This window comes from Mustela erminea, chromosome 8 (assembly GCF_009829155.1).
Source record: "Mustela erminea isolate mMusErm1 chromosome 8, mMusErm1.Pri, whole genome shotgun sequence".
Classification (NCBI taxonomy): domain Eukaryota; kingdom Metazoa; phylum Chordata; class Mammalia; order Carnivora; family Mustelidae; genus Mustela; species Mustela erminea.
The window spans coordinates 111,170,529-111,191,785 of record NC_045621.1 but is presented as its reverse complement, the minus strand read 5'-3'; the positions used below and the strand labels follow the sequence as shown (position 1 = coordinate 111,191,785).

Genomic DNA, 21,257 nt, shown 5'->3' with positions numbered 1-21,257 from the left:
TGCTAAGGAGGGCTAGGGCCAGGCCGCAGGGCGGGAAACCCCAGCAGGGCCCCGGCGCCTACAACGCTGCCCGCCCGGGCCCGCACGAAATCTCCCGGCACGCTGCCCGCCCGGGCCCGCACGAAATCTCCCGGCGCGCTGCACGTCCGTTCACAGAGGCCGGGCGGCCCGGCGTGCAATGCGCCGGCCGACCGTTCGCGTGGCTATGCGGGCGGAACGTGGCGCTCAGATATGAGGCCAGCCAGCCGGCGCCTCCGGATCCGCTCGCCGACTACCCTTTTATTCCAACTGCCTGGGACTCGGCCCCACGAAGGGAAAGCAGCCCTCTAAATTCAACCCCGTAGAGTCGGCGCCAGCCAATAAAGTGCGCTGACTCGGACCACGTGACAGTAGCGGGGCGGTACTCTGGCTGCTCCGGGATCTCTATGGTTTTCGCGGCTCGCTAGAGGGCGTGTGGTCCACTGGAGGACTCCCTACATTCTTCCTCCATTACCTCACTGCCTCCGGTTGCTGCTGGGATACTGGAGGACTCGGGTCCCGGCTAGACTCAGTCCTCCAGCAGCCCGGGGAATACCTCTAGCAGTTCTTCCCTGCCGCCACCGCCGCCCCGCCGCTTCCTCCTCCGCTCGCGGCCGGCCTTCTTCGCCCCGCCCCGTCCGCGCCGCGCGTCCGGCCCGCCCGCGGGCCCGCTTCTCTCGGGAGCCTCCACCTAGGCGCATGGCTCCATGAAGCAGGAGAAGAAGGCAGAGCGCGAGAGGTCCCGTCCACCCCAGCTGCGTCTGGGCCAGGAGAAAAGGTGGGAAACTCGGGCTGCGCCGCGCCCTCTTCCTCCTCCCCCGCCGGGCCCGGCCTCCCTCGGGCTGCTGCCGCCGTGCCCGCCGGGCCTTCTCACCCCAGAGCGAGCGGAGGGGCCCGGAACGGGGTCTCTGGGGTCAGCGGCGGGGGTCCCGGGGCAGCGTGGGGGAGGGGCTGTCGGGTGGCGGGGGAAGAAGGCGAGCGGGGCCTGCGTGTCCCCGCCGAGGGCAGGGGGGTCGGGAGGCATTGCTGGGGAGGGGTAGGCGGACGCCCCTGCCCTGGGCCGCGAGGTGAGGTGAGGCGAGGCCAGGCGAGCCTCCAGCTCCTTTCGGCACTCCCTCCAGGAAACAGTCTCGGGTCTATGTAAAGTTTGGTGGTCTCCGGCGCCGCCTGGCGGCCCCCACCCACTGTCCCGCCGCCCCCTCCCCCGCCCGGCGTCTGGATTCCACCCCCGCGGCTCGGCCCTCGTTGCGCTACCCGTCGCTCTGGCGTCTCCCCAACTACCCCCAGAGCCTCGTACTCTCTTTCCCCACCCCTTTTTTTCTTACCTTTCACCTTTCTCTCTGCCTGCTTTGCCCCTCCCTGCTCCGGCCTCTCCTTGCCCACTCTCTCGTCCTTTTCTTGCCTAACTCTCTTTTCACACGCACGCTTTTTCTCCTCTTTCTCTTCTCTTTTTTCCAGGCCCCACCCTCACTCTCTGCTTCCTTATCCACCCATAGCCCCATTTCCATTGCCTCTTCAGCTTAAACTCTTTGGGTTTTATGCCTCTCTCTCCTTTCCGGGCTGTAGGTTTTGCCCTTCGTTCCTTGCCCTCCTCCCTTCCCTGTCCTGATCTGAACTCCTCACTTTGCTACACTCCCTTACCCTCATCCCTCTGGGCCTATCCTCTTTCACTGCCCTCTCCTTGGATAGTGTGGGTGGGGCTTGGAGTCTCCTGTTTACATCTTTGGGAATAGCTTAATTCTCTACTACTTTGGGGTGGGGAGAGTTGTTGAAGAGATTATGAAGAGATTTGTGCAAAACTAGTAGTAAGGATGGATGACTCTTAACAATTATCATGTCCACCTGGGGTGACAAGATGACCTGTTCTCAGGACCCTAGCATGCTGTCCAGTAATTCTTCAACACCATCTTTGCAGAGGATTTGGGAATGTGCTTGTATTCTGAAACCAGTAGAGAGACTTGAAATGGTATATCTTGGCCTGAGAGCAAGTTTTGATCTAAATTAGTGGTGGAGAAGTTTTAATGTGTGTCTCATGTTCAGGTTCAATAAAACCTTTGATCCTCTGTGTCCTCCCTTCTTGGTGATGACGCTAAGGATGAGGTGATTCAGTGCATGGGACTGCCATTGCTACCTTATATTTAGATTTGGAAATGTTTTGAAGTAGGGAGAGCTTGTTCCTAGCTGTTGTTTTCTTTTTCTTTTTTTTTTCTTTTTTCCTAGAAATTGCTCAGTGGAGTTTTAAAAACCGTATCTTACTTCTGGGCTGCCTTGATTTTGTTCATTCACTGCACCTGCATTTCTGTCTTAGGTACAGGAAGAAGGAATGGAATCGGAAGGAAGAAAGTTCATTTCCGAGACAAAATAATTCCTCTCCTCGGTTATAGCTGTTCCCCTGGCAATACAAACTATCTGCTTTCAGTGAGTATTACCTTGGACATATTTAGAATGTTTAGAATTTGTTACTGTTGTTGGTTTTAGTCCTGTGCTAGGACATTAGGATGTAGGTTTACTTTCTCACTTGTATTTTTTTGCTTCCTTGAGTAGGTCCTAATACTAATGAATTTCCTTCCGCTTGCTCTCTTAAAGTAAATTCGTAAAGACAAGTTTATTTTCCATAATCCCAGGAGAGTGACCTAGATAGTGATGTAGTATTATGCTTACCCTTTACGTTTTTTAAAAGTACATAAGGTCTGACTCCCTCCCTTCCCAACTAACTAATTTTTAAGACAACCAAAGATCAAAACTCTGAGGTTAATGCAGTTCCTAATCAAGGTCAGTTATTGGGTCTCTTCCATTTGGTTATAATCTTCAGAGATTTTTGGAACTTTTGCCCTAAATCTGCAGTGGTGATACTATTTTCCGGAAAATTTTTTATTACAGCCGTATCCCCTTGAGTTTATTAAATGTGGTATGCTAAAACTTGTAAGATAGTTTTTCACATTGCTTCACATCTTATTGGAGCCTTACAATCCCTCTGTGAGGGAGACGGGACAAATATTTTCATTTTACAAATGAAAGAACCAAGGCCCAAAAATATCTGGCACTTTGCCATAGATCACACAGTAAAGGGAGAGGAATCTAAAAACAAAACTTCTAACTCCTGTGTTTTTCTTTAAGCTAAGTTGAAATGAGAATATATAGTTCTGTGCATTTTTGTAAATCTGTATAAGTTTTAAAAGCAGTTATGTAGGTAGATCTGTATTTTGCGGGATCACTCTCATCCTAAGATCAAGTGTATTTTGCGGGCAAAATTTTCAGACAGCAAGTATTTGGATATGTGTATGTGTGTATTTTGAGGTTTCAAAAATATAAAAGTGATAGTTTGAAATGATTACCAGAATGTTTATCTGACTATTTCTTGAAATAGTTACATAAGTAGGCCAGAATTACAGTTCAGGTGCCACTTTCCTACTCATACAATATAATTATTGATTTTCGGTTCAACTCTTTATCACGAAGGAAACAACAACCCATTCCCTTCTTTATAAAGCTTGATTTGAACAGACATCTGGACACTAGGTAATAACAAGAAAAACCAGAGACTCTTTTTTTTCTTTGCCTCTTTCCTGCCTCCCAGATCTATTTGTTAGAAGGTCATGCTCCCCAATAAGTTGTTTTAAGCTTATCTTCAAAAGGTGAATCTAGATTTTGTTTTTTCATCTTCAGGCTTTTCTAGACATTTTAATCTGGTTATTGTTTGAGATCTAACTACTTTGACACAGAGGTTCCATTAGTACTCATATGTCAAGATTTCTACAATAAATAAACTATTTAGCAAGTTTCATCTTTTTTTAGTGTGTGTATGTAAGCTTAAGAGAAGACTCTGGTAGATTAGAAGTGTGGGCAAGTCAGGCAGCCCAGTATTCATTCTCTGTATTTTTTGGCATCTCACAGTGGACAGATCAGTGGATGACTTATTAGAAGCCATTGCTCTGCAAAGAGGAAAAACATCAAGGTCATTAGAGTAATAATTTCATGTTAGTGATAGGATCTTTTAGACTACAATGTAGTTCTTAAAGATTTAATTTATTTGACTACAAGGTAGTTGTTAATAGAATTTTGTTATGAGGGCATTTATTTCTCTAGAAATTTTAAGAATTTTAAGCTATTGTTCTTTGTAATATACCCTACCATAGTGGTAGTGTTAATAATACTAGACACTCTAATAAATAATAGTTATGTGTCAAGGAATGCTAGATGCTTTTCATGGCTTATTCATTGAATGGTCACAGATCATCCTCTGTGGTATCAGGAGTCTAAGTCCACAGAGATGTGACAACCTACCTGAGTTTGGGTAGCCAGTACATGACAAGTCAGAGTTAGAATTTGAGCCTAGACTATAATCCCAGAGCCTAGGCTCTGTCCTCTGATGATGGGTGCTGCTCTGTGAAGATGTCAGTGAACTTGAGAAGCATGAGGGAGACCCGAAGCAAGGGAGGAAGGCCATCCTCCCCAGTTAGCCAGATCCGTCGGGGTATCTTCACATCTTCCCCTCAATACCGGTCTCTATACCTTCTTTATAAACATTAGCAGTTTATGAGATACCATTTGTCCTAACTCCTGATATAATAAATTATTTCCCAGGCAAATAATATTCCAGTGCATAGGTCTTAAAGCATCCCATCATTCAAAAAAAAAAACTTATCAAATACAGTTTTAGAAGCTAGGTATGGCCTGTCAGAGGAAGGCCTTGAGCAAATCTAAAGTTAAATACCACCCAGGGCTAAGTCCAGGACTGACCAGTGACTAATGTGTTTTAGCAAAGAAAGCAGCTGTAAGCATAAATCAAACCAAGACATTAATTTAAGGGATATCTGATCTAATTTTTAGAATGAATCGGCCATATTGGATATTCATTTAGCTATGAATTAAACCATTCCTTGGTTTGGGCTGAATAGAGTTGATGTCAATAAGAATACATACTAGTGGGCGCCTGGGTGGCTCAGTGGGTTAAGCCGCTGCCTTCGGCTCGGGTCATGATCTCAGGGTCCTGGGATCGAGTCCCGCATCGGGCTCTCTGCTCAGCAGGGAGCCTGCTTCCCTCTCTCTCTCTCTCTCTGCCTGCCTCTCCGACTACTTGTGATTTCTCTCTGTCAAATAAATAAATAAAATCTTTAAAAAAAAAAAAAAAAAAGAATACATACTAGTAATTCAGTTTCCTTCAGCTTCTAACACACCTCACAGTTGGCACCTCACAGTAGAATCAAAGGTCTAAAGATTAGCTTGTGCCTTAAGCATTCTTTTTATAAAAAAGACAAACCAGTGAAATAACTCAGAGATCTGTAGATAAGATTGTTGGCATGTGGGGTGCCTGGGTGGCTCAGTGGGTTCAAGCTTCTGTCTTTAGCTTAGGTCATGATCCTAGGTCCTAGGAACCAGCCGCACTGGGCTCTCTGCTCAGAAGGGAACCTACTTCCCTGTCTCTCTCTCTGCCTGCCTCTGTGCGTACTTGTGATCTCTCTCTATCAAATAAATAAATAAAATCTTTTAAAAAATTTTAAAAAGATTGTTGGCATGTAAACTGTATGCAGGGCACTGTATTAGGTGTTGTAAAAGAAAACACAAAAAGACCACGCGGCCTCTGAGACTAAAGGTAATGAGTTCAGTGCTGTCTGGAATTGAGGTGGCATGGTAAGTAAGCCACCCAGTGTGGTGCAACAGAGCACTGCTCAGGTTCCCCCACAGAGGGAAGAAGAGTTACCATCTTCTGTTATGGACCCTAATGAAGGTCAAAATGCCTTGACTGTTGCATATCAGATAAAGGGTGTGGTGCCTTTTTCAACAGTAAACATGCTTCCCTATACTTGACACAGGTTAGGAGGTCCTGAAGGAAGAGGTAAACTGTAATTCCTGTTACTTCTTCAGCTTTTGTGGAAGTATGGGTGTTGTCTCCATCTGGTGGAAATCTAGTTTTAATTTGTTCATTCTCATTGATTGGTCTAAAGTAGATAGGCAGTAGGAAAATGAAATCAATGCTGCTGGCTTTTTAATTTTTTATTATTTTTTTAAAGATTTTTTGTTTTATTTATTTATTTGACAGAGAGATCGCAAGTAGGGAGAGGGGAAAGCAGGCTCCCCGCTGAGCAGAGAGCCTGATGCGGGGCTCTATCCCAGGACCCTGAGATCATGACCCCAGCTGGAAGGCAGAGGCTTAACCCACGGAGCCACCCAGGCACCCCATTGCTGGTTTTTTAAAGTGGCCCTCAAGAAGCGCCTGGGTGGCTCAGTGCGTTAAGTGTCTGACTCTTGATTTTGGGTCAGGTCATGATCTCAGGGTCCTGGATGGAGCCCCACATCAGGCTCCATGCTTTGCATGGTGTCTGTTTGTCCCTCTCCCTCCACACCTCCCCGTGTATGTGTGTGCACACAATCTCAAATAAATAAAATATTTTTTAAAAACAATAGCCCTTGAGGCACCTGGGTGGCTCAGTTGGTTAAGCACCTGCTTGGGCTGAGATCATGATTGCAGGTCCTGGGATTGAACCCTGCATTGGGCTCCTTTCTGAGTGGGGAGCCCACTTCTTCCTCTCCTGCCGTTCCCCCTTGTGTGCTCTCTCTGCGTCAAATAAAAAATATCTTTAAAAAAAAGAAATGGCCCTTGAGTTTAGCTTTGAAAGAGTAAACCAGCTAAAGGCTTAGAAGGGTCTCAGTGATATATGTGTTTAATAAAGGTGGTTGATGCGTTCAGTGCTGTCTGGGATTGAGGTGGCATGGTAAGCCACCCAGCCCAGAGCAACAGAGGAAAGAAAAGTTTTTATACCCAATTCCAATTATTTCAGACGAACCGACTTCATAGTTTCCATTCAGGAACTCCTATATCAAAGTACCAATGTTGGTAGTTTACATGAAGTTTGGGGAAAGGGTAAGAACAAATGCACATGCAGCTTTAGAAAAGGTAGAATGCATCATTAGGAGTAATTTGTTTTTAACTGGTTAGTCTGTTGTATTGAAATACTGTTCTGAGTTCTCTTAGGCTGTACTCTCAGAAGCCCAGCTTTTGGAGAAACCAGTATCTCTTAGGTCATTGGAGGGCAGTCCTGGGAGCTGAGTTGGGGACTGCTTTGTTGTGGTGAGATGGCTCACTTTGTTGGAGTAGGATTAAAAGAACCTTAAAGGGAAAGTTACATTTTTGTTGTCATTGTTTTAAGATTTCATTTGTTGGAGAGAAAGAGTGCACAAGCAGGGGAGCAGCAGGCAGAGTGAGAAGCAGGCTCCCTGCTGAGCAAGGAGCCCCATACAGGACTCCATCCCAGGACCCTGCTATCATGACCTGATCCAAAGGCAGACGCTTAACCAATTGAGCCATCCAGGGGATCCCTCAAAGAGAAAGTTTTGATCAAATTGGTAGACAGGGTTGATAATCTAAATAAGTATTTACTAACCGCACTCTCATTTCCTTCACATTCTTCCCCTGTAAGTCACTCATTATTTGCCTTAGGCCAACAGATAAGTAAAATATTGGCCTCCTTAAAAACATGTCTTTAGGGGCGCCTGGGTGGCTCAGTGGGTTAAAGCCTCTGCCTTAGGCTCAGGTCATGGTCTCAGGGTTCTGGGATTGAGCCCCACATTGGGCTCTCTGCTCAGCGGAGAGCCTGCTTTTCCCTCTCCCTCTACCTGCTGCTCTGCCTACTTCTTGTGCTCGCTCTCTATCTGTCAAATAAATAAAATCTTCAAAATTAATTAATTAAGGGGGGGCATGTCTTAAGCCCCCCTACAAGGTAGCCAGTGACATCCACTTCAGACTAATGGCAGTGGCAGGGGCACTGATCATTTTCACGGTCATGGTTTAAGATGTTGGCTTTGGGGGGCGCCTGGGTGGCTCAGTGGGTTAAGCCGCTGCCTTCGGCTCAGGTCATGATCTCAGGGTCCTGGGATCGAGCCCCGCATCGGGCTCTCTGCTCAGCAGGGGGCCTGCTTCCCTTCCTCTCTCTGTGATCTCTTCCCTTCCTCTCTCCTACTGTGATCTCTCTCTGTCAAATAAATAAAATAAAATCTTTAAAAAAAAAAAAAAAAAGATGTTGGCTTTGGGCATAGGTCATTTTTTATGCCATTTTGTTTTATTGTTTTTTTTTTTTTTTAAGGATTTTATTTTATTTATTTGACAGAAATCACAAGTAGTCAGAGAGGCAGGCAGAGAGAGAGAGAGGAGGAAGCAGGCTCCCTGCTGAGCAGAGAGCCCCATGTGGGACTCGATCCCAGGACCCTGAGATCGTGACCTGAGCCGAAGGCAGCAGCTTAACCCACTGAGCCACCCAGGCGCCCTTATTGTTTATTTTTAATTTGTTTAGTAATCTCTGTACCCAAAGTGGGGCTTGAACTCACAATGCTGAGATCAAGAGTTGCATGCTGCTTCAATTGAGCCAGCCAGCACCCCTCCTGCTCTGTTTTTATTGACAGGATTCTGTGAACTATTAAGTTAGTTTTAGTATACCCTTGAATATAATCCAGTGTAATTCAAGCCCTTGGGAAATGACTGAATCCAATGGATATTATTGGCAGACCTCATCTTCTCTGTGACTTTGGTGGAAGGACCCAAGCCTTGGAGGCTGACAGACTGTGGTCCAAATCCTAACTCTGCCACTTAGTGGCAGTTTTGATTTGGGGAGGTTATCCTGCTTCTTAAGCGCAAGTTTCCTCCTTTGTGAAGTGGTAGTAACATCGTCTGCCTTGCTGAATGGTTTCGAGGATTCAGTGTAATATTTAAAGCGTACCTGTTGAGAGCAAGCACTGATCTAAGTGCTAAGTACGTAACGGATTCCTGGCTCTCTAGGATTTCCATCCTAATGGGACAGTGAAATATGAGCCTAGGTGATAAGAGCAGCTAGATATATTGCCACCTACTAGGTACCAGGCACTGTTTGAATCACTTTATGCATATTAAACTAATTTAATTCTCCGAAAACCCCAAGAGGCAAGTAGGAAGTACTATTATTCCCATACTGAGGAAACTGAGTCATAGAGAGCTTGATCCCGGAGGAATCAGAATTTGAACAGACCATTTGGCTCTGGAGGCAGCATTTTTAACCCAAGACAGTTCTCCGTCTTTTAACAGTCTAAACAAGAAAGACAGCAACATCCACACTCAGAAACAAACTTGTCATTGGTGGTGGTGGGAGGTGGTTACTTGTCATTGGTGGTGGAGGGGTAGGTACTTACCTAAGGCTTTCTCAAAAAGAAACCTGTGTCAATTTAGACATTGAAGTGTACAAACTATTACCCCTCAGCTACAAGCAATTTTCATCTCACTAAGAATTGCCCTAAGTACAAAAATAGTATTTTGTTATAGATCAGCATATATCAAGAACAAAAATAGGGGCGCCCGGGTGGCTAAGTCACTTAAGCGTCTGCCTTCAGCTCAGGTCATGCCCACATCGTTCTCCCTGCCCATTGGACAACCTGCTTCTCCCTCTCCCCATGCTTGTGTGTTCCCTCCCTCCCTCCGTCTTCTCTCTCTGTCAAATAAATAAATAAAATCTTTAAAAAAAAAAAAAATCTTGTGAATTTTTTGTATTTCATTCAGCCTAAAGTGACAACTTATTTGTGTAGAGATAATGGCTTTGCAGATGGGCATGTAAATATCTAATTTGATTAAAAGGTTGTAGAATTGGGGCGCCAGGGTGGCTCAGTAGGTTAAAGCCTCTGCCTTCGGCTCAGGTCATGATCCCAGGGTCCTGGGATCGTGCCCCACATCGGGCTCTCTGCTCAGTGGGGAGCCTGCTTCCTCCTCTCTCTCTCTCTGCCTGTCTCTCAGCCTACTTGTGATCTCTGTCTGTCAAATAAATGAATAAAATCTTTAAAAAAAAAAAAAGGTTGTAGAATTTACAACCAAAATACTATATTACAGAGCAGTGCATAAAATGGCAAATTATGTTGTTTTTTTTTTTAAGGCAATTAATGTGTTATATGTCCAAATCACAGAGAGATTTAAGTGTGCTTTTCTCTCAAGTCAGCAGAATTTTACAAACTTTGGTATTATTGACATTGAAATAACTAGGATCTATTTTCCTGATTCTGTTGACTCAGAGAAGGAATATTGGTTGTGTTAAAACTGTCCATTTTTACTTTAGGCTGTTTAAGAAAAAAAATTCAGTAAAAAAAAATTCCTTCCTTCCATTTACATCATCAGATGGGGTGTTCTGGTTTCCTGGCCCATCCGCTGCCACACATTGTTAAGCTGAGTGGCTTTGCATGCATCTGCCTTGCTGTGACAGGGAGGAAATGGCTACCTCACAAAAGGCCTATGAAGCTTGGGTCATTTGTGTGAATAAAGGTTCCTACTAGGTTGTAGCTTTTTTTGAACTGGGGTTTTGAAAGGATAGAAAGATGTGTAGACATTGGAGTGAGTTCAGAGAACCAAAGAAAATGAGCAAGGCATCGGAGAATGAGAGCTGTGAGGATGGAAAGGTGGGAGCCTTGTGTTGGAAGGTGTGCTCTTTTCAGAATGGCAGCTAACTGCTTTTCATATTCACTCGGGTCTAGGGCTGAAATCACAGATTTAGGTTAGTGATGAGTAAAATGCTGAAAGGATGTGGTTAACAAGGAGAAGCATGAAGATTCCTCTGGGACTCTTTAAAAATAGGGTGGTCTAATTTGGAGGCCCTAATAGGTAGAGAACTGCAGTGATGAAAAGTCTGACAGGTCCAGTGCTATCTTGCAATCTTGAAATGTCCTCGTGCAGCTCCACAATGGCTGCCACCCGCCTGCCCTTCTGCCCTAGGGAGTCCTGGGCTAGAGGGGCTGCTCGTTGCTTGCCTCCATCTGTGATGATCATAAGGCTTTATAGAAAAGGAAAAATAGTTCTTTAGGGAAAGGTTAGACGTCCCTAGTCTGCAACTCAGGATCTCTTCCAGTCATGCTGGTCCACAGCCTTTTGTGATCTGGTGACTGGATGAGAAAAAGAATTTGGTGACTTTCTACATAGACGCTTTCTTTTTTATTTTTGTTTTCTCCTTTTAACTAACCTTTTGAATTAATGTGTAACTGTTCTCTTTTTGGTCAGGGTTCTGCAGCATTCCAGACCTCGAGCACTGAATCAGGATGGGAAAAAGACGTTGTGTTCCTCCACTTGAGCCCAAGTTGGCAGCAGGCTGTTGTGGGGTTAAGAAGCCCAAGTTATCTGGAAGTGGAACGCATAGTCACGGGAACCAGTCCACAACTGTCCCCGGCTCTAGTTCAGGACCTCTTCAAAACCACCAGCATGTGGATAGCAGCAGTGGTCGGGAGAATGTGTCGGACTTAACTCTGGGACCTGGAAATTCTCCCATTACACGAATGAATCCCGCATCGGGAGCGCTGAGCCCTCTTCCCCGGCCCAATGGAACTGCCAACACCACCAAGAATCTGGTGGTGACTGCAGAGATGTGCTGCTACTGCTTTGACGTCCTCTACTGTCACCTCTATGGCTTCCCACAGCCACGACTTCCTAGATTCACCAATGACCCCTAGTGAGTAAATCAGTCAGGTGCAGGGGACATTAAGAAAGCCATGATGCTGTCTTTCTTGGGTTGTTCTCTTGAGAGAGTCTGGCACTTATAAAAAGCTTTAGTATCATTCAGGCAGAGGATAATGAGAAATGTCTAGATAATATCTAGAACAATACCTGGATTCAGTAACAGAAGAGGTCTAGGTTACACTTGGCAGAGGTCTAGGTTTGTTTTTAAGGTAATGTTGTAGAAATTAGGATTTTGTTCTTGGTTCTTCTTTTGGTTTGTTGGTTTTATATTGCAGTGGGTAGGTAATTCAACCTCTTGAGTGAAGATACCACACATAACATCATTGTGGACCCAGGTGTTGAAGTCCAAGAGAATTGGAAGTGTCTGAGGGCCAGGCTAGAGAATAGGAGCACATTTATTGGGAGGTATGATGCTCTTAATAAGAGTCCCCTCACTTTGTTCATCAGTAATCCCATGGTGATCCCACATGGCTACTCATACCCCACCAAGAATGTCAGAATCTGCTTTACTGGTTTTTACCACAAGACTCCCATCATTTTTGTCCCGAACGGGGATCAGTGATTTAAACGGAGTATGTATAAAGTGAAGTAATCCATGCCTGTGTTTTCTTCTTCCACAGAATTGGAAGTAACTCTGAGCTACCTGGCCTTCTTTCCTTCCTTTTCTTTTTTTTAATTTAAATTTTAGAGCGTTAGCTTACAGGGCAATATTGGTTTGTGGAGTAGAATATAATGATTGATCATTTATATATAACCCCAGTGCTCATAATAACAAGTGCCCCCCCCCTTTTTTTTTTTAAAGATTTACTTATTTTTTGTAGAGAGAGAGCATGTGAGTGGGGTGGGGGGGTACGCACGGAGAGGGAGAGAGAATCTCAAGCAAACTCCCCAAGCAGAGTCTGACATAGGGCTCAGTCTCACAACCCTGAGATCATGACCTGAGCCAAAACCAACAGTCCGATACTTAGCCACCTGAGCCACCCAGGTGCCCCACAATTACCCTCCTTAATACCCATCACCCATAGGGACACCTTGGATGGCTCAGTTGGTTAAGTGTCTACCTTCTGCTCAGGTCATGATCCATGGTCCTGGGATCAAGCTCCATGTCAGGCTTCCTGCTCAGTGGGGAGCCTGCTTCTCCCTCTCCCTCTGCCGCTCCCCACTGCTTGTGCACATGCACGCATGTGCGCTCGCTCGCTCGCTCTCTCTCTCTAATAAGTAAAAAAAAAAAATGTAAATGTCATTTACATTTTTTTTTTAATTATGAGACACATTGTCCCATCCACCTCCATCCATCAACCTTTAGTTTGTTCTGTACCATTGAGTCTCTTACAGCTTGTTTCTCTCCTTTTTTTCTCCCTTCCCCATATGCTCATCTGTTTTCTTTCTTAAATTCCACATATGAGTGAAATCATAATGGTATTTGTCTTTCTCTGACTGACTTATTTCACTTAGCATAATACACTCTAGCTCCAGCCACGTCATTACAGATGGCAAGATTTCATTCTTTTTGATAGCTGAGTAATATTCCATTGCATATAATATATATCACATTTTTATCCATTTATTAGTCAGGGAACATTTGGGTTTTCTCCATACTTTGGCTGTTGTTGAGGTAGATAGATGTGTGTGTGTGTGTGTGTGTGTGTGTGCGCGCGCGCGTGTGTGTGCGTGTGTATACAATATAAATTTTTTTAAGGTGGTTTTTTTTTTTTTTTTTTAAGATTATTTATTTATTTATTTAACAGAGAGCACAAGCAGGCAGAGAGGAGGGAACCAGGCTCCCTGCTGAGCAGAGAGCCCAACACGGGACTCGATCCCAGAACCCCGGGATCATGACTCGAGCTGAAGGCAGAGGCTTTAACCCACTGAGCCACCCAGGCGCCCCTTAAGATTTTATTTTTAAGTAATCTCCATATGTAACTTGGGGCTGGAGCTCACAACCCTGAGATCAAGAGTCTGTTCCTCTGACCCATCCAGCCAGGTGCCCCTGAACTGGCTTTAAAAGAACACTGAAGAGATGTTTTTGGAGCATTCATTGACCTAAGATCACTCATTCATTCAGCTGTTAATGCCATATTGGAGCAAGCGTAGCCCCACTGGTCAGGGAATGGAGAGGGTATGAAGAAAAAGTCCTCACTTTTGGGAGACTTAACAAGTTGGCAAATCACACACACAAAGCTAAATAATGTGTTATGGCACATTGGACAGAAGTAGAGGGAAAGTTATTCCTGTGCGATTGTGTCAGAGGAAAGAATATGTAGAGAAATGTAACTTTTTAGGGACATATTTCCATGGGATACCGTGGTCAGAAAATTCTTGACTGAACAGGAGGCGATTCTAAGCCTTCATCCTTATGGGATCAGGTGTGTCCCACGCAAGAGAGGGTTGTGGACTTGGAAGAGTAGGTGTGGCTGCAGTGTTGTAGGGAATGGGCTGTTTTATTCAGGGGTTTATATTTCCATCGTGCAGTGAAATTCTTGAGGGGTTTTGAGTAGGTTTGGGGACAAAAACTTTCGTGCTGTTCAGGTGTGTACTATAAGAAAAAGATAGGCAGCAGATCTGCTTAGTAACAGTGACCAAAGTAGATAGCTTTAAAAATTTAAGTTGATTTTTTGAAGTATTTTGCTCAGTCTGAGAAATAAAGGCATAGGAGTACAGAGGAAATACCAGGATGAAGAGACAGCTCTGTAACCTGTTTATAAAAAATTCTGTTATCTCTAGTCTGATGTAGCTTGACAATGACAACGCATGACTTTGGCCAAGAAGTAGAAAGTGATAGCTTCTAATAATAGGCTTTCTTGCAGAAACATTGTTTTTTTTTCCCCCCGAACATTTAAGAGCAGGACAAGGGGCAGAGATAATTAGGGGAGTAATGGGGGGTTGCAGGGAATGGGGGGAAGTTATGCAGGCCCAGTGTCAAGTAACTGGGGAACATGGACACTCCTAAAAATAGAGTAAAGAAAAGGAGAAAGACTTGGAAAATTAGAAGTTGAGTCCTGGCCGGAGGGAAAGGAAAGTAGCACAGACATGTCAAAGTGAATTAAAAGTATCAGCAAGGATCATAGGAAGGGCTGCACAGAGCTCCTTTCTTCACACTGTCTTACTGTGGACTCCCCTCTCTCTCCATCCAGAGACTACACAGTCCCAGAAAGGCAGAGTCCTTCAGATAGCCACAACTCACAAAACAGTCCTTTTGGGGAATAACAGAAATGAATGGGGCAAAAGCAAAGGTTTTGTTACTACCCATGATTGATTTGGGGCTGGAGAATGTTTTTTGTTTTGCTTTTGTAGTCCGCTTTTTGTGACATGGAAGACAGGGCGGGACAAGCGGCTTCGTGGCTGCATTGGGACCTTCTCAGCCATGAATCTTCATTCAGGACTCAGGGAATACACGTTAACCAGGTAATGACACCAGACATAAGCTCTATAGATAAATTGGCTAGAATTGAAACAACTGCCTTACTTTATTTCTTCTAAATGGTAAAGTTTGAGTGTTCTCTTTTTGGTAATCAGGGTGTACGGGGGCTTTAATCTGGTGAGTCACTCAGCTTTTGAAGTGTAGACATTTAATAGCATCAAGTTATTTTTAGCATATTAGTGCGGATAGATAATCAATATTCTCTGCTTAGCTCAGGATTCATAAATTTTCAGGCACATAATGTTGGCTCTCGGTTCCAGAGCAGCCTCACTTATGTTTTCTGTCCCCCTCCAGTGCACTTAAGGACAGCCGATTTCCCCCCTTGACCCGAGAGGAGCTGCCTAAACTTTTCTGCTCTGTCTCCCTCCTTACTAACTTTGAGGATGCCAGTGATTACCTGGACTGGGAGGTGAGAACAGCCGCATTTGGAACTCTGCATCTCTCGTTGCATTTGGGTTCGGGTTAGTACATGGTAATGTATCTCCTTTATTGAAAGAGGGTACAAGAATGTTAAAGCTCAGTTTGGAAGCAGCTGGGGGCCACAAAGGTGATAGGAAAACTGCTGTGATCTTAGAAGTGGGAAGAAATGTGAAGTCTTTCTTTTCCTGTGTTTTCCCAGTCCACTCCTATTCCATAGCCTTCTCCCACGTCTAATAGGATATGATACTGGGGATAAAGAGCATTCCAGATCCCTCCTGTAAGCCCTTGAGTAAGAGTTGTGTGGAGTCATGAGCCTAGATGAAAACCCTGTGGTATGTTCAATGGAATAGATTAAAGGTGGAATAGTTCAGATTATTGGATAAGTGGTTGAGAGAATTTATTTCTATAACCCTCATACTTGGAGAGCTGAAATTACTTTGGCTTCTATACCTGAGGCAAAGAGTTAGTCATGAAAAAGGAGCAGGTCTCCTTTCCTCAGACTTGGATCGAGCTGGTCAGGGGACAGTGTCAATTAAACGTGGTTGCCTGAAGTTCCATTAGAGTAAGTAAATGCTCTTTATTTGATTATTTCTCCTGTAGGTAGGGGTCCATGGGATTCGAATTGAATTCATCAATGAAAAAGGCGTCAAACGTACAGCCACATACTTACCTGAGGTTGCTAAGGAACAAGGTGAGTTTTACAAATGGAATTTCAATGAAGGATACTATTCAGTGTCACCGTTTAAAGGCAGGAAAGTGGCATTTATTGTCTTTGAGCCCAACTGCAACAAAGAATGAGTACCTTTCTTCCTCTTAGTGTCTATCAAAGTTTTATAAAATGAGAAATAAACTCCCAAAATATGCAGGAGCTGGGGAAGAAAAGGGGTAAAGACTTCCCTTACCCTCTTGTTTCACTTCCTCTCAGTGAAAAGTTTTATTCCTTGGCCCCCAAAACTAGAGGTAATTGTAGCAAAATTCCACCCATCAATTGGACCATATTATAGAGTCCATTGTAAAGGGAAGTTGCCCATATCAGTGGATGTTGAATTTTTGATCATTAATTATTAGACAGCGTTATACTTGTTAAAAGGCAAAACATAATCTTCTCTATATTTAGAATACCTTTCAGTGTTGCTTGTGTGCTCTGTGATGTGTAACCCAGTTTCTTTTCTCTCTTCATCCTTCCCACCTTGCCTTCCTCCTCTCCTGTCTGTTTTTGAAAATAACATGTAAAACACAGTATTTATTGGGTGTAAACCTGGAATAAAGAGAAATATCCAGTTCAGTGTATCAGTGAACTAATTATTTGGAGAGTGATTGCCTTATTGGTTTCCATCATGGTTGTGTTTAAACTTCAGAAGCAGTGTGGAGGTAGGATAAAAAGGAAGCCTTTTAGCCACTTTGAGGCCGTAAGTCTAACATTTTTGTACAAAAAGGGACACCATAAATATTTCCTAACAGTGAGATGTGGCAGTAACAGATAATCCGATTACTTGTGCCTTTTGAAAATTTTTTGGCAAAATTTAAAAATTGGGTGTAATTTAGGGGTTTCTCTTTGGTTTTCAGTTTTGATGTGTTTGGTGTTATCTGTTAAAAACGTGCAGGAACAACACGATGTATGTGTGAACAACTTTCCTGTCCTTCGTGAAGGATTGGCATCCTTCCTGCTGTCAGTTCTCTGTAATAGATAACAGGACTCCTAGAAATCATCAAAGTAAAGGAAGGCCACGCAAAGACATACAGGCTACAGAATTTGAATTCTCTCCTCTCACAGAACAGCCTTGGTTACCAGCACTAGACCAGCAGGCCAGTCTTAAGTTGAGACCATGTTTACTCCTAGATAATTAAAGTGGGCTCACATCTGACAAGAAAGACACAAGAGCAGGGGGCCTGGGTACAGCCTTTATGGTGTTTGTCCAGTTATCATCTCATGTCTCCGATTCTACTTGGATGTCACTGAGGCAGACGGGGCTCTAGGGATGTGGGGCCATTGTCCAGAGCTCCCCTTGACCGTAGCATACCTGGCTGCTTCTCTTTTCTTGCCATTTGAGAACATACCCTACTCTTATGTCATCGTGCACTGACCTCAGTGTGCCTCTCTTCTCCTCAGACTGGGATCAGATCCAGACAATAGACTCCTTGCTCAGGAAAGGTGGCTTTAAGGCTCCAATTACCAGTGAATTCAGAAAAACGATCAAACTTACCAGGTAACCCACTGTCTCATTTTCCTTGTCATTTTAATTTAGCTTGGGTTGGATGGAGGATACTTTTGATGGAAAGGACTAGAAAGAATTTTCTCCACTAATGTCCCTCAAATAAAGAGATCTGGGTCAGGTTTAAGCTGGGAGGAAGCATGGCAGCAAAGGCAAAGATTTCCCAGTGTCCTGGGCATCTCTGAAGCTGAGTTGATGGCAGAGCTGGAGCAGAGTTCAAGCCACAATCAGGTCGTGGATGTCTTCACCAGACCCACTGCTTGGGAGACTTAAAGGGGGCAGACTGAGGTCAGCAATGAAGGCTGTCAGCGCAGAGGTCCAGGGTCAGTTGAAGTCACATGCAGTCAGGTGGCAGGAGATACAGGTGGCATGTTAACAGTGAGAGTGTTCACAGAGAGTTACAAGGAAATACCCCTCTCGTTGGGAGAGGGTACCTCAGTGTAGTAGAATGCACACGGACTTGGAGTCTGAATCCCAGCTCCACCACTGCTTAACTGTGTGACACCTAGGCCAGTTACTTACTCTGCCTCTCTGAGGGGGGAGGGGGACTTTCCTGTATGTAAGAAGTGAATGATAATGCCTTGGGGTTGTTTTAGAGTGTGATAAGGTAATGTATGAAGAATTTCTAGCCCAGGGCCTGGCAATAATTATAGGTGGTCAGTAGATGTCAGTTCTCTTGCCATCCCTACTGAAATCGGAAACACTGAGAGGTTTAGCTTCTATGGGCTTCTGTGGGCCTCTGTTGGCCCCCTCATCTGTAAAATACTGAATAATCATATACTAACCTCACAGGTCTATTTGGAAGATAACCCAGTGTTTTTGAAATGCTTTGGATTCCAAAAAAAAAAGAAAGAAAAAAACTTCAAATACAAAGCATTATTATTATTATTATTATTATAATTTATTTGAACAGCCATTTCCCTGTCAAAATTCAGGAATAATCACCTTGCAGTGGAGGAGTGATTACAGTGGGAAAGAGATGGCTCTGGGTAAGGATTGTCACACCCAGCTCCTGTGGTCTGTAGTAGGCTCCATAGGTTTGTAACACCCCATGCTTCGCATCCTGACTCATGGCTCTTTCCAGAGCAAAGCCAAAGTGCTATGAATTCTGTTCTGATGACCCTGTGATATGATATGGCATATTCATCTGGGAATTGAGACCCGTCCTTTATAGCCCCAGGATCCTTTAACCTGCTTCATCAGAATTTGACCCAGAATTAGGTATCTGTGCCCCTTTTAGTTATAAATAACTTGTTTGTTGCTTTTCTGCAAGTTAAGGTTGCATTTCTGTCAAATTTATCACATTTTATGCAGTAGATATGCAGTTTGCGCTGGGCATTGGTATAGCCATCTTCCAGTCTGCCACCCGTGTAATTTGACCTTGACATTCTTCATCCAGACCCCAGTAGCAGATTGCTTAAGAGCAGCCTGATAAGTAGTGTTTAAAGGTGGGATGTGCAGAAAATACATTCTCAGGGGTGAATTGTGATTGTGCTTTTTCATCTTGTTCATTTGTAATAACAACATTGTTTTCTTGTGCTGTCTTTCATTTTCTGTAAGTAAGATTGCTCTTGGTCTTCCATTTTTATTCTTTCAAAATGTGGAATAAGCTTTTGGTTTTCTCTGCTGAGTGACTTTACAGAATGAAGAGTTTGAGGTTCCTAATATCCTTTCCTGTTTCCTTATACAGGTACCGAAGTGAGAAGGTGACAATCAGTTATGCAGAGTATATTGCTTCTCGACAGCACTGTTTCCAGAATGGCACTCTTCATGCCCCGCCCCTCTACAATCATTACTCCTGACACACGGCTGCATGACCAGTCCCACCCCCCTGTGGCCACCAATGGCTATGACATCATTGGAGCAGATGCCTCCTCTTCCTGGTCCAGTTACTTCTATTACTGCACCATTTTATGATGCTAGCTTCCGTTGCCAAGTCTGCCTCCAGCTGACTGAGGGGGGGTGGGGTTATACTGAATGAAACAGAACTTGAGGGGCCCAAGCCTTATCTCAGCCTTTCCTCAATATGGGGTTCCGTTGGATTGGGGCTCCTCCATGACTAGTGAGAATTACCGTGTGGGTTCAGAAGACCCTTGGCATGCAGGTGCCACTGCTGATTTGCTGCCTCTGTGTTGGCCACACAGTGGAAGCCGGAATTGGTGGTTCACGAAGGCTTACCCCACATACACCCCTATAGCCTCCCCAGATCAAGTAGGTGTATTCCCCTGGCAGTCTGGGCAACGGAGACCAACAAGAAACATTTTTAGGTTGTTTTAAATTCCTTTTTTAAACTTCCAGTTTATTGCGTACCAAGAGTTGATTACAACCTCCATGCTTCATAAGTGGACGCCATGTTAGGGTTGAACGTGGGCACCATGAGTCCTCTGAGGCTCCTGGACAGAGACCCACATCAAGATCGGAAGCCCTTTGGATGGCGTGGCAGATCTCATTGCTCAATTAGCCTCGAAGGTTTTAATTCTCATCCCACTCTCAGCTGGATTTTCTGGCACTCTTCCTGCATTGAGTCTCCTGGTATTGAACAGAGCTCTGTGGTGTAGCCTGCTGAGGACTGGACTGGGATGCCCTTGGGAGGTCCTGAAATCATCGCTGCATGCAGTGAGAAAGGAGAGACCTCTTCCTTACCACCCGGCTACCTCACTCCTCTACTGGTAGCAGTGCCTATAGCTGGATCTAGGTTCTCAGAAGGCATAGGTTTTCCAACAAGCACCTGTGTTGGGCTTTAGAAGGACACATTGTCATAGGAGAGAATCCAGGGTCTCCAAGCTGTTTTTCTTTTCAGGCAAACATCCTGAGGGACCTTTAAGCAGAGGAGTTCCTTTGTCTAGTTTGCCTGGAGAAGTGGGAAGACTGTTGCTGTTTCAGTCCTTTCCAGGACTTTAGAACAAAGCAATGTAATTAAACAAAATGAATCTTTATCTTGCCTAACATGCTGGGAATCTTCACCCCACCGTGGCAAAGTTCCAAATAGCTCATTTTATTCTAGGTCATTCAGACTTTCATGTGGCATATTTCCCCTCCCCATTGTTGCTGATTCCAAATAGCTGTCAGCAGGTTTCTCCTCCCTCTTGCCTATTCCTCCCTCATTTGGTGGCAGAGTTCATAGAAGCTGGGGACTTGGAAAATGCTTTGGAAACGTCACAGAGGCACTGCTGAAAAGATTCACAGGAAGAGGTGGCCAATTGGAAGAAAGGACCTGGAGGGTGATACAGTGGTTTTCAAGAACATGCTTAGAGAACTCTTGAAGTGGATTGGGTGTCAATCCGGTGAACACCATTGTTTTGATTTAATTTATTTTTTAAAGTTTATGTGGTGATGGTGTGGCTTTCCAAAATGGGCAAATATCCAAATCAAAAGAAATTTTGAGTTTTCTTCTGCCAGAAATGGGGGAGGGGAAGCAGGGACATAATCCAAGAAACGACACACTTGCCATTCTAGGTATTGCTGTCTCATTTCTTGGGAAGAAATGGATGAGGGTGAGCAGATTTGCTTGGTACCATCCTCTGCTGTTCATGAGGATATGGAATGTGCAAGGGAAGTGGGCTGACTTCAGGATGCCCAGGTCAGGCAGCACCACCCTATCTTAACTGTTGTGCTGCGTTCTTGGCATCCTGCCACTTTTCCCTTGCAAGGTTAATGAAAAAAAGCTTTTGAAGATTAAGGGATTGTTTTGTGATTTCCTGCTGCTGAGAATAATAAATGTCTTGTTCACAAA

At 44.5% G+C, this 21,257-nt stretch overlaps 1 protein-coding gene across 4 annotated transcripts; it reads left to right on the top strand.

Annotated features, from left to right (window-relative positions):
- The first annotated feature begins 425 nt into the window (after positions 1-425).
- Positions 426-21,257, top strand: AMMECR1L (AMMECR1 like). Of its 4 annotated transcripts, XM_032354020.1 has the most exons (9): positions 426-796; positions 2,327-2,436; positions 11,018-11,462; positions 14,765-14,875; positions 15,186-15,300; positions 15,912-16,002; positions 17,422-17,518; positions 18,460-18,513; positions 19,215-19,321. In XM_032354020.1, the coding sequence occupies exons 3-8, from the start codon at positions 11,056-11,058 to the stop codon at positions 18,485-18,487; spliced, it is 849 nt and encodes a 282-aa protein (XP_032209911.1). In that variant the 5' UTR covers positions 426-796; positions 2,327-2,436; positions 11,018-11,055; the 3' UTR covers positions 18,488-18,513; positions 19,215-19,321. The 4 variants fall into 4 exon arrangements, with proteins under 4 accessions (XP_032209911.1, XP_032209912.1, XP_032209910.1 ...); XM_032354019.1 differs by lacking the exon at positions 18,460-18,513 and having other exon boundaries at positions 429-796; positions 11,013-11,462; positions 19,215-21,257; XM_032354018.1 differs by lacking the exon at positions 18,460-18,513 and having other exon boundaries at positions 430-796; positions 19,215-21,257.

Coding starts and splice junctions, on each gene's coding strand:
- AMMECR1L (XM_032354019.1), top strand. CDS start 11,056: ATGGGAAAAAGACGTTGTGTTCCTCCACTTGAGCCCAAGTTGGCAGCA. Junction 11,463..14,764: donor AGATTCACCAATGACCCCTA/GTGAGTAAATCA, acceptor TTGCTTTTGTAG/TCCGCTTTTTGTGACATGGA. Junction 14,876..15,185: donor AGGGAATACACGTTAACCAG/GTAATGACACCA, acceptor GTCCCCCTCCAG/TGCACTTAAGGACAGCCGAT.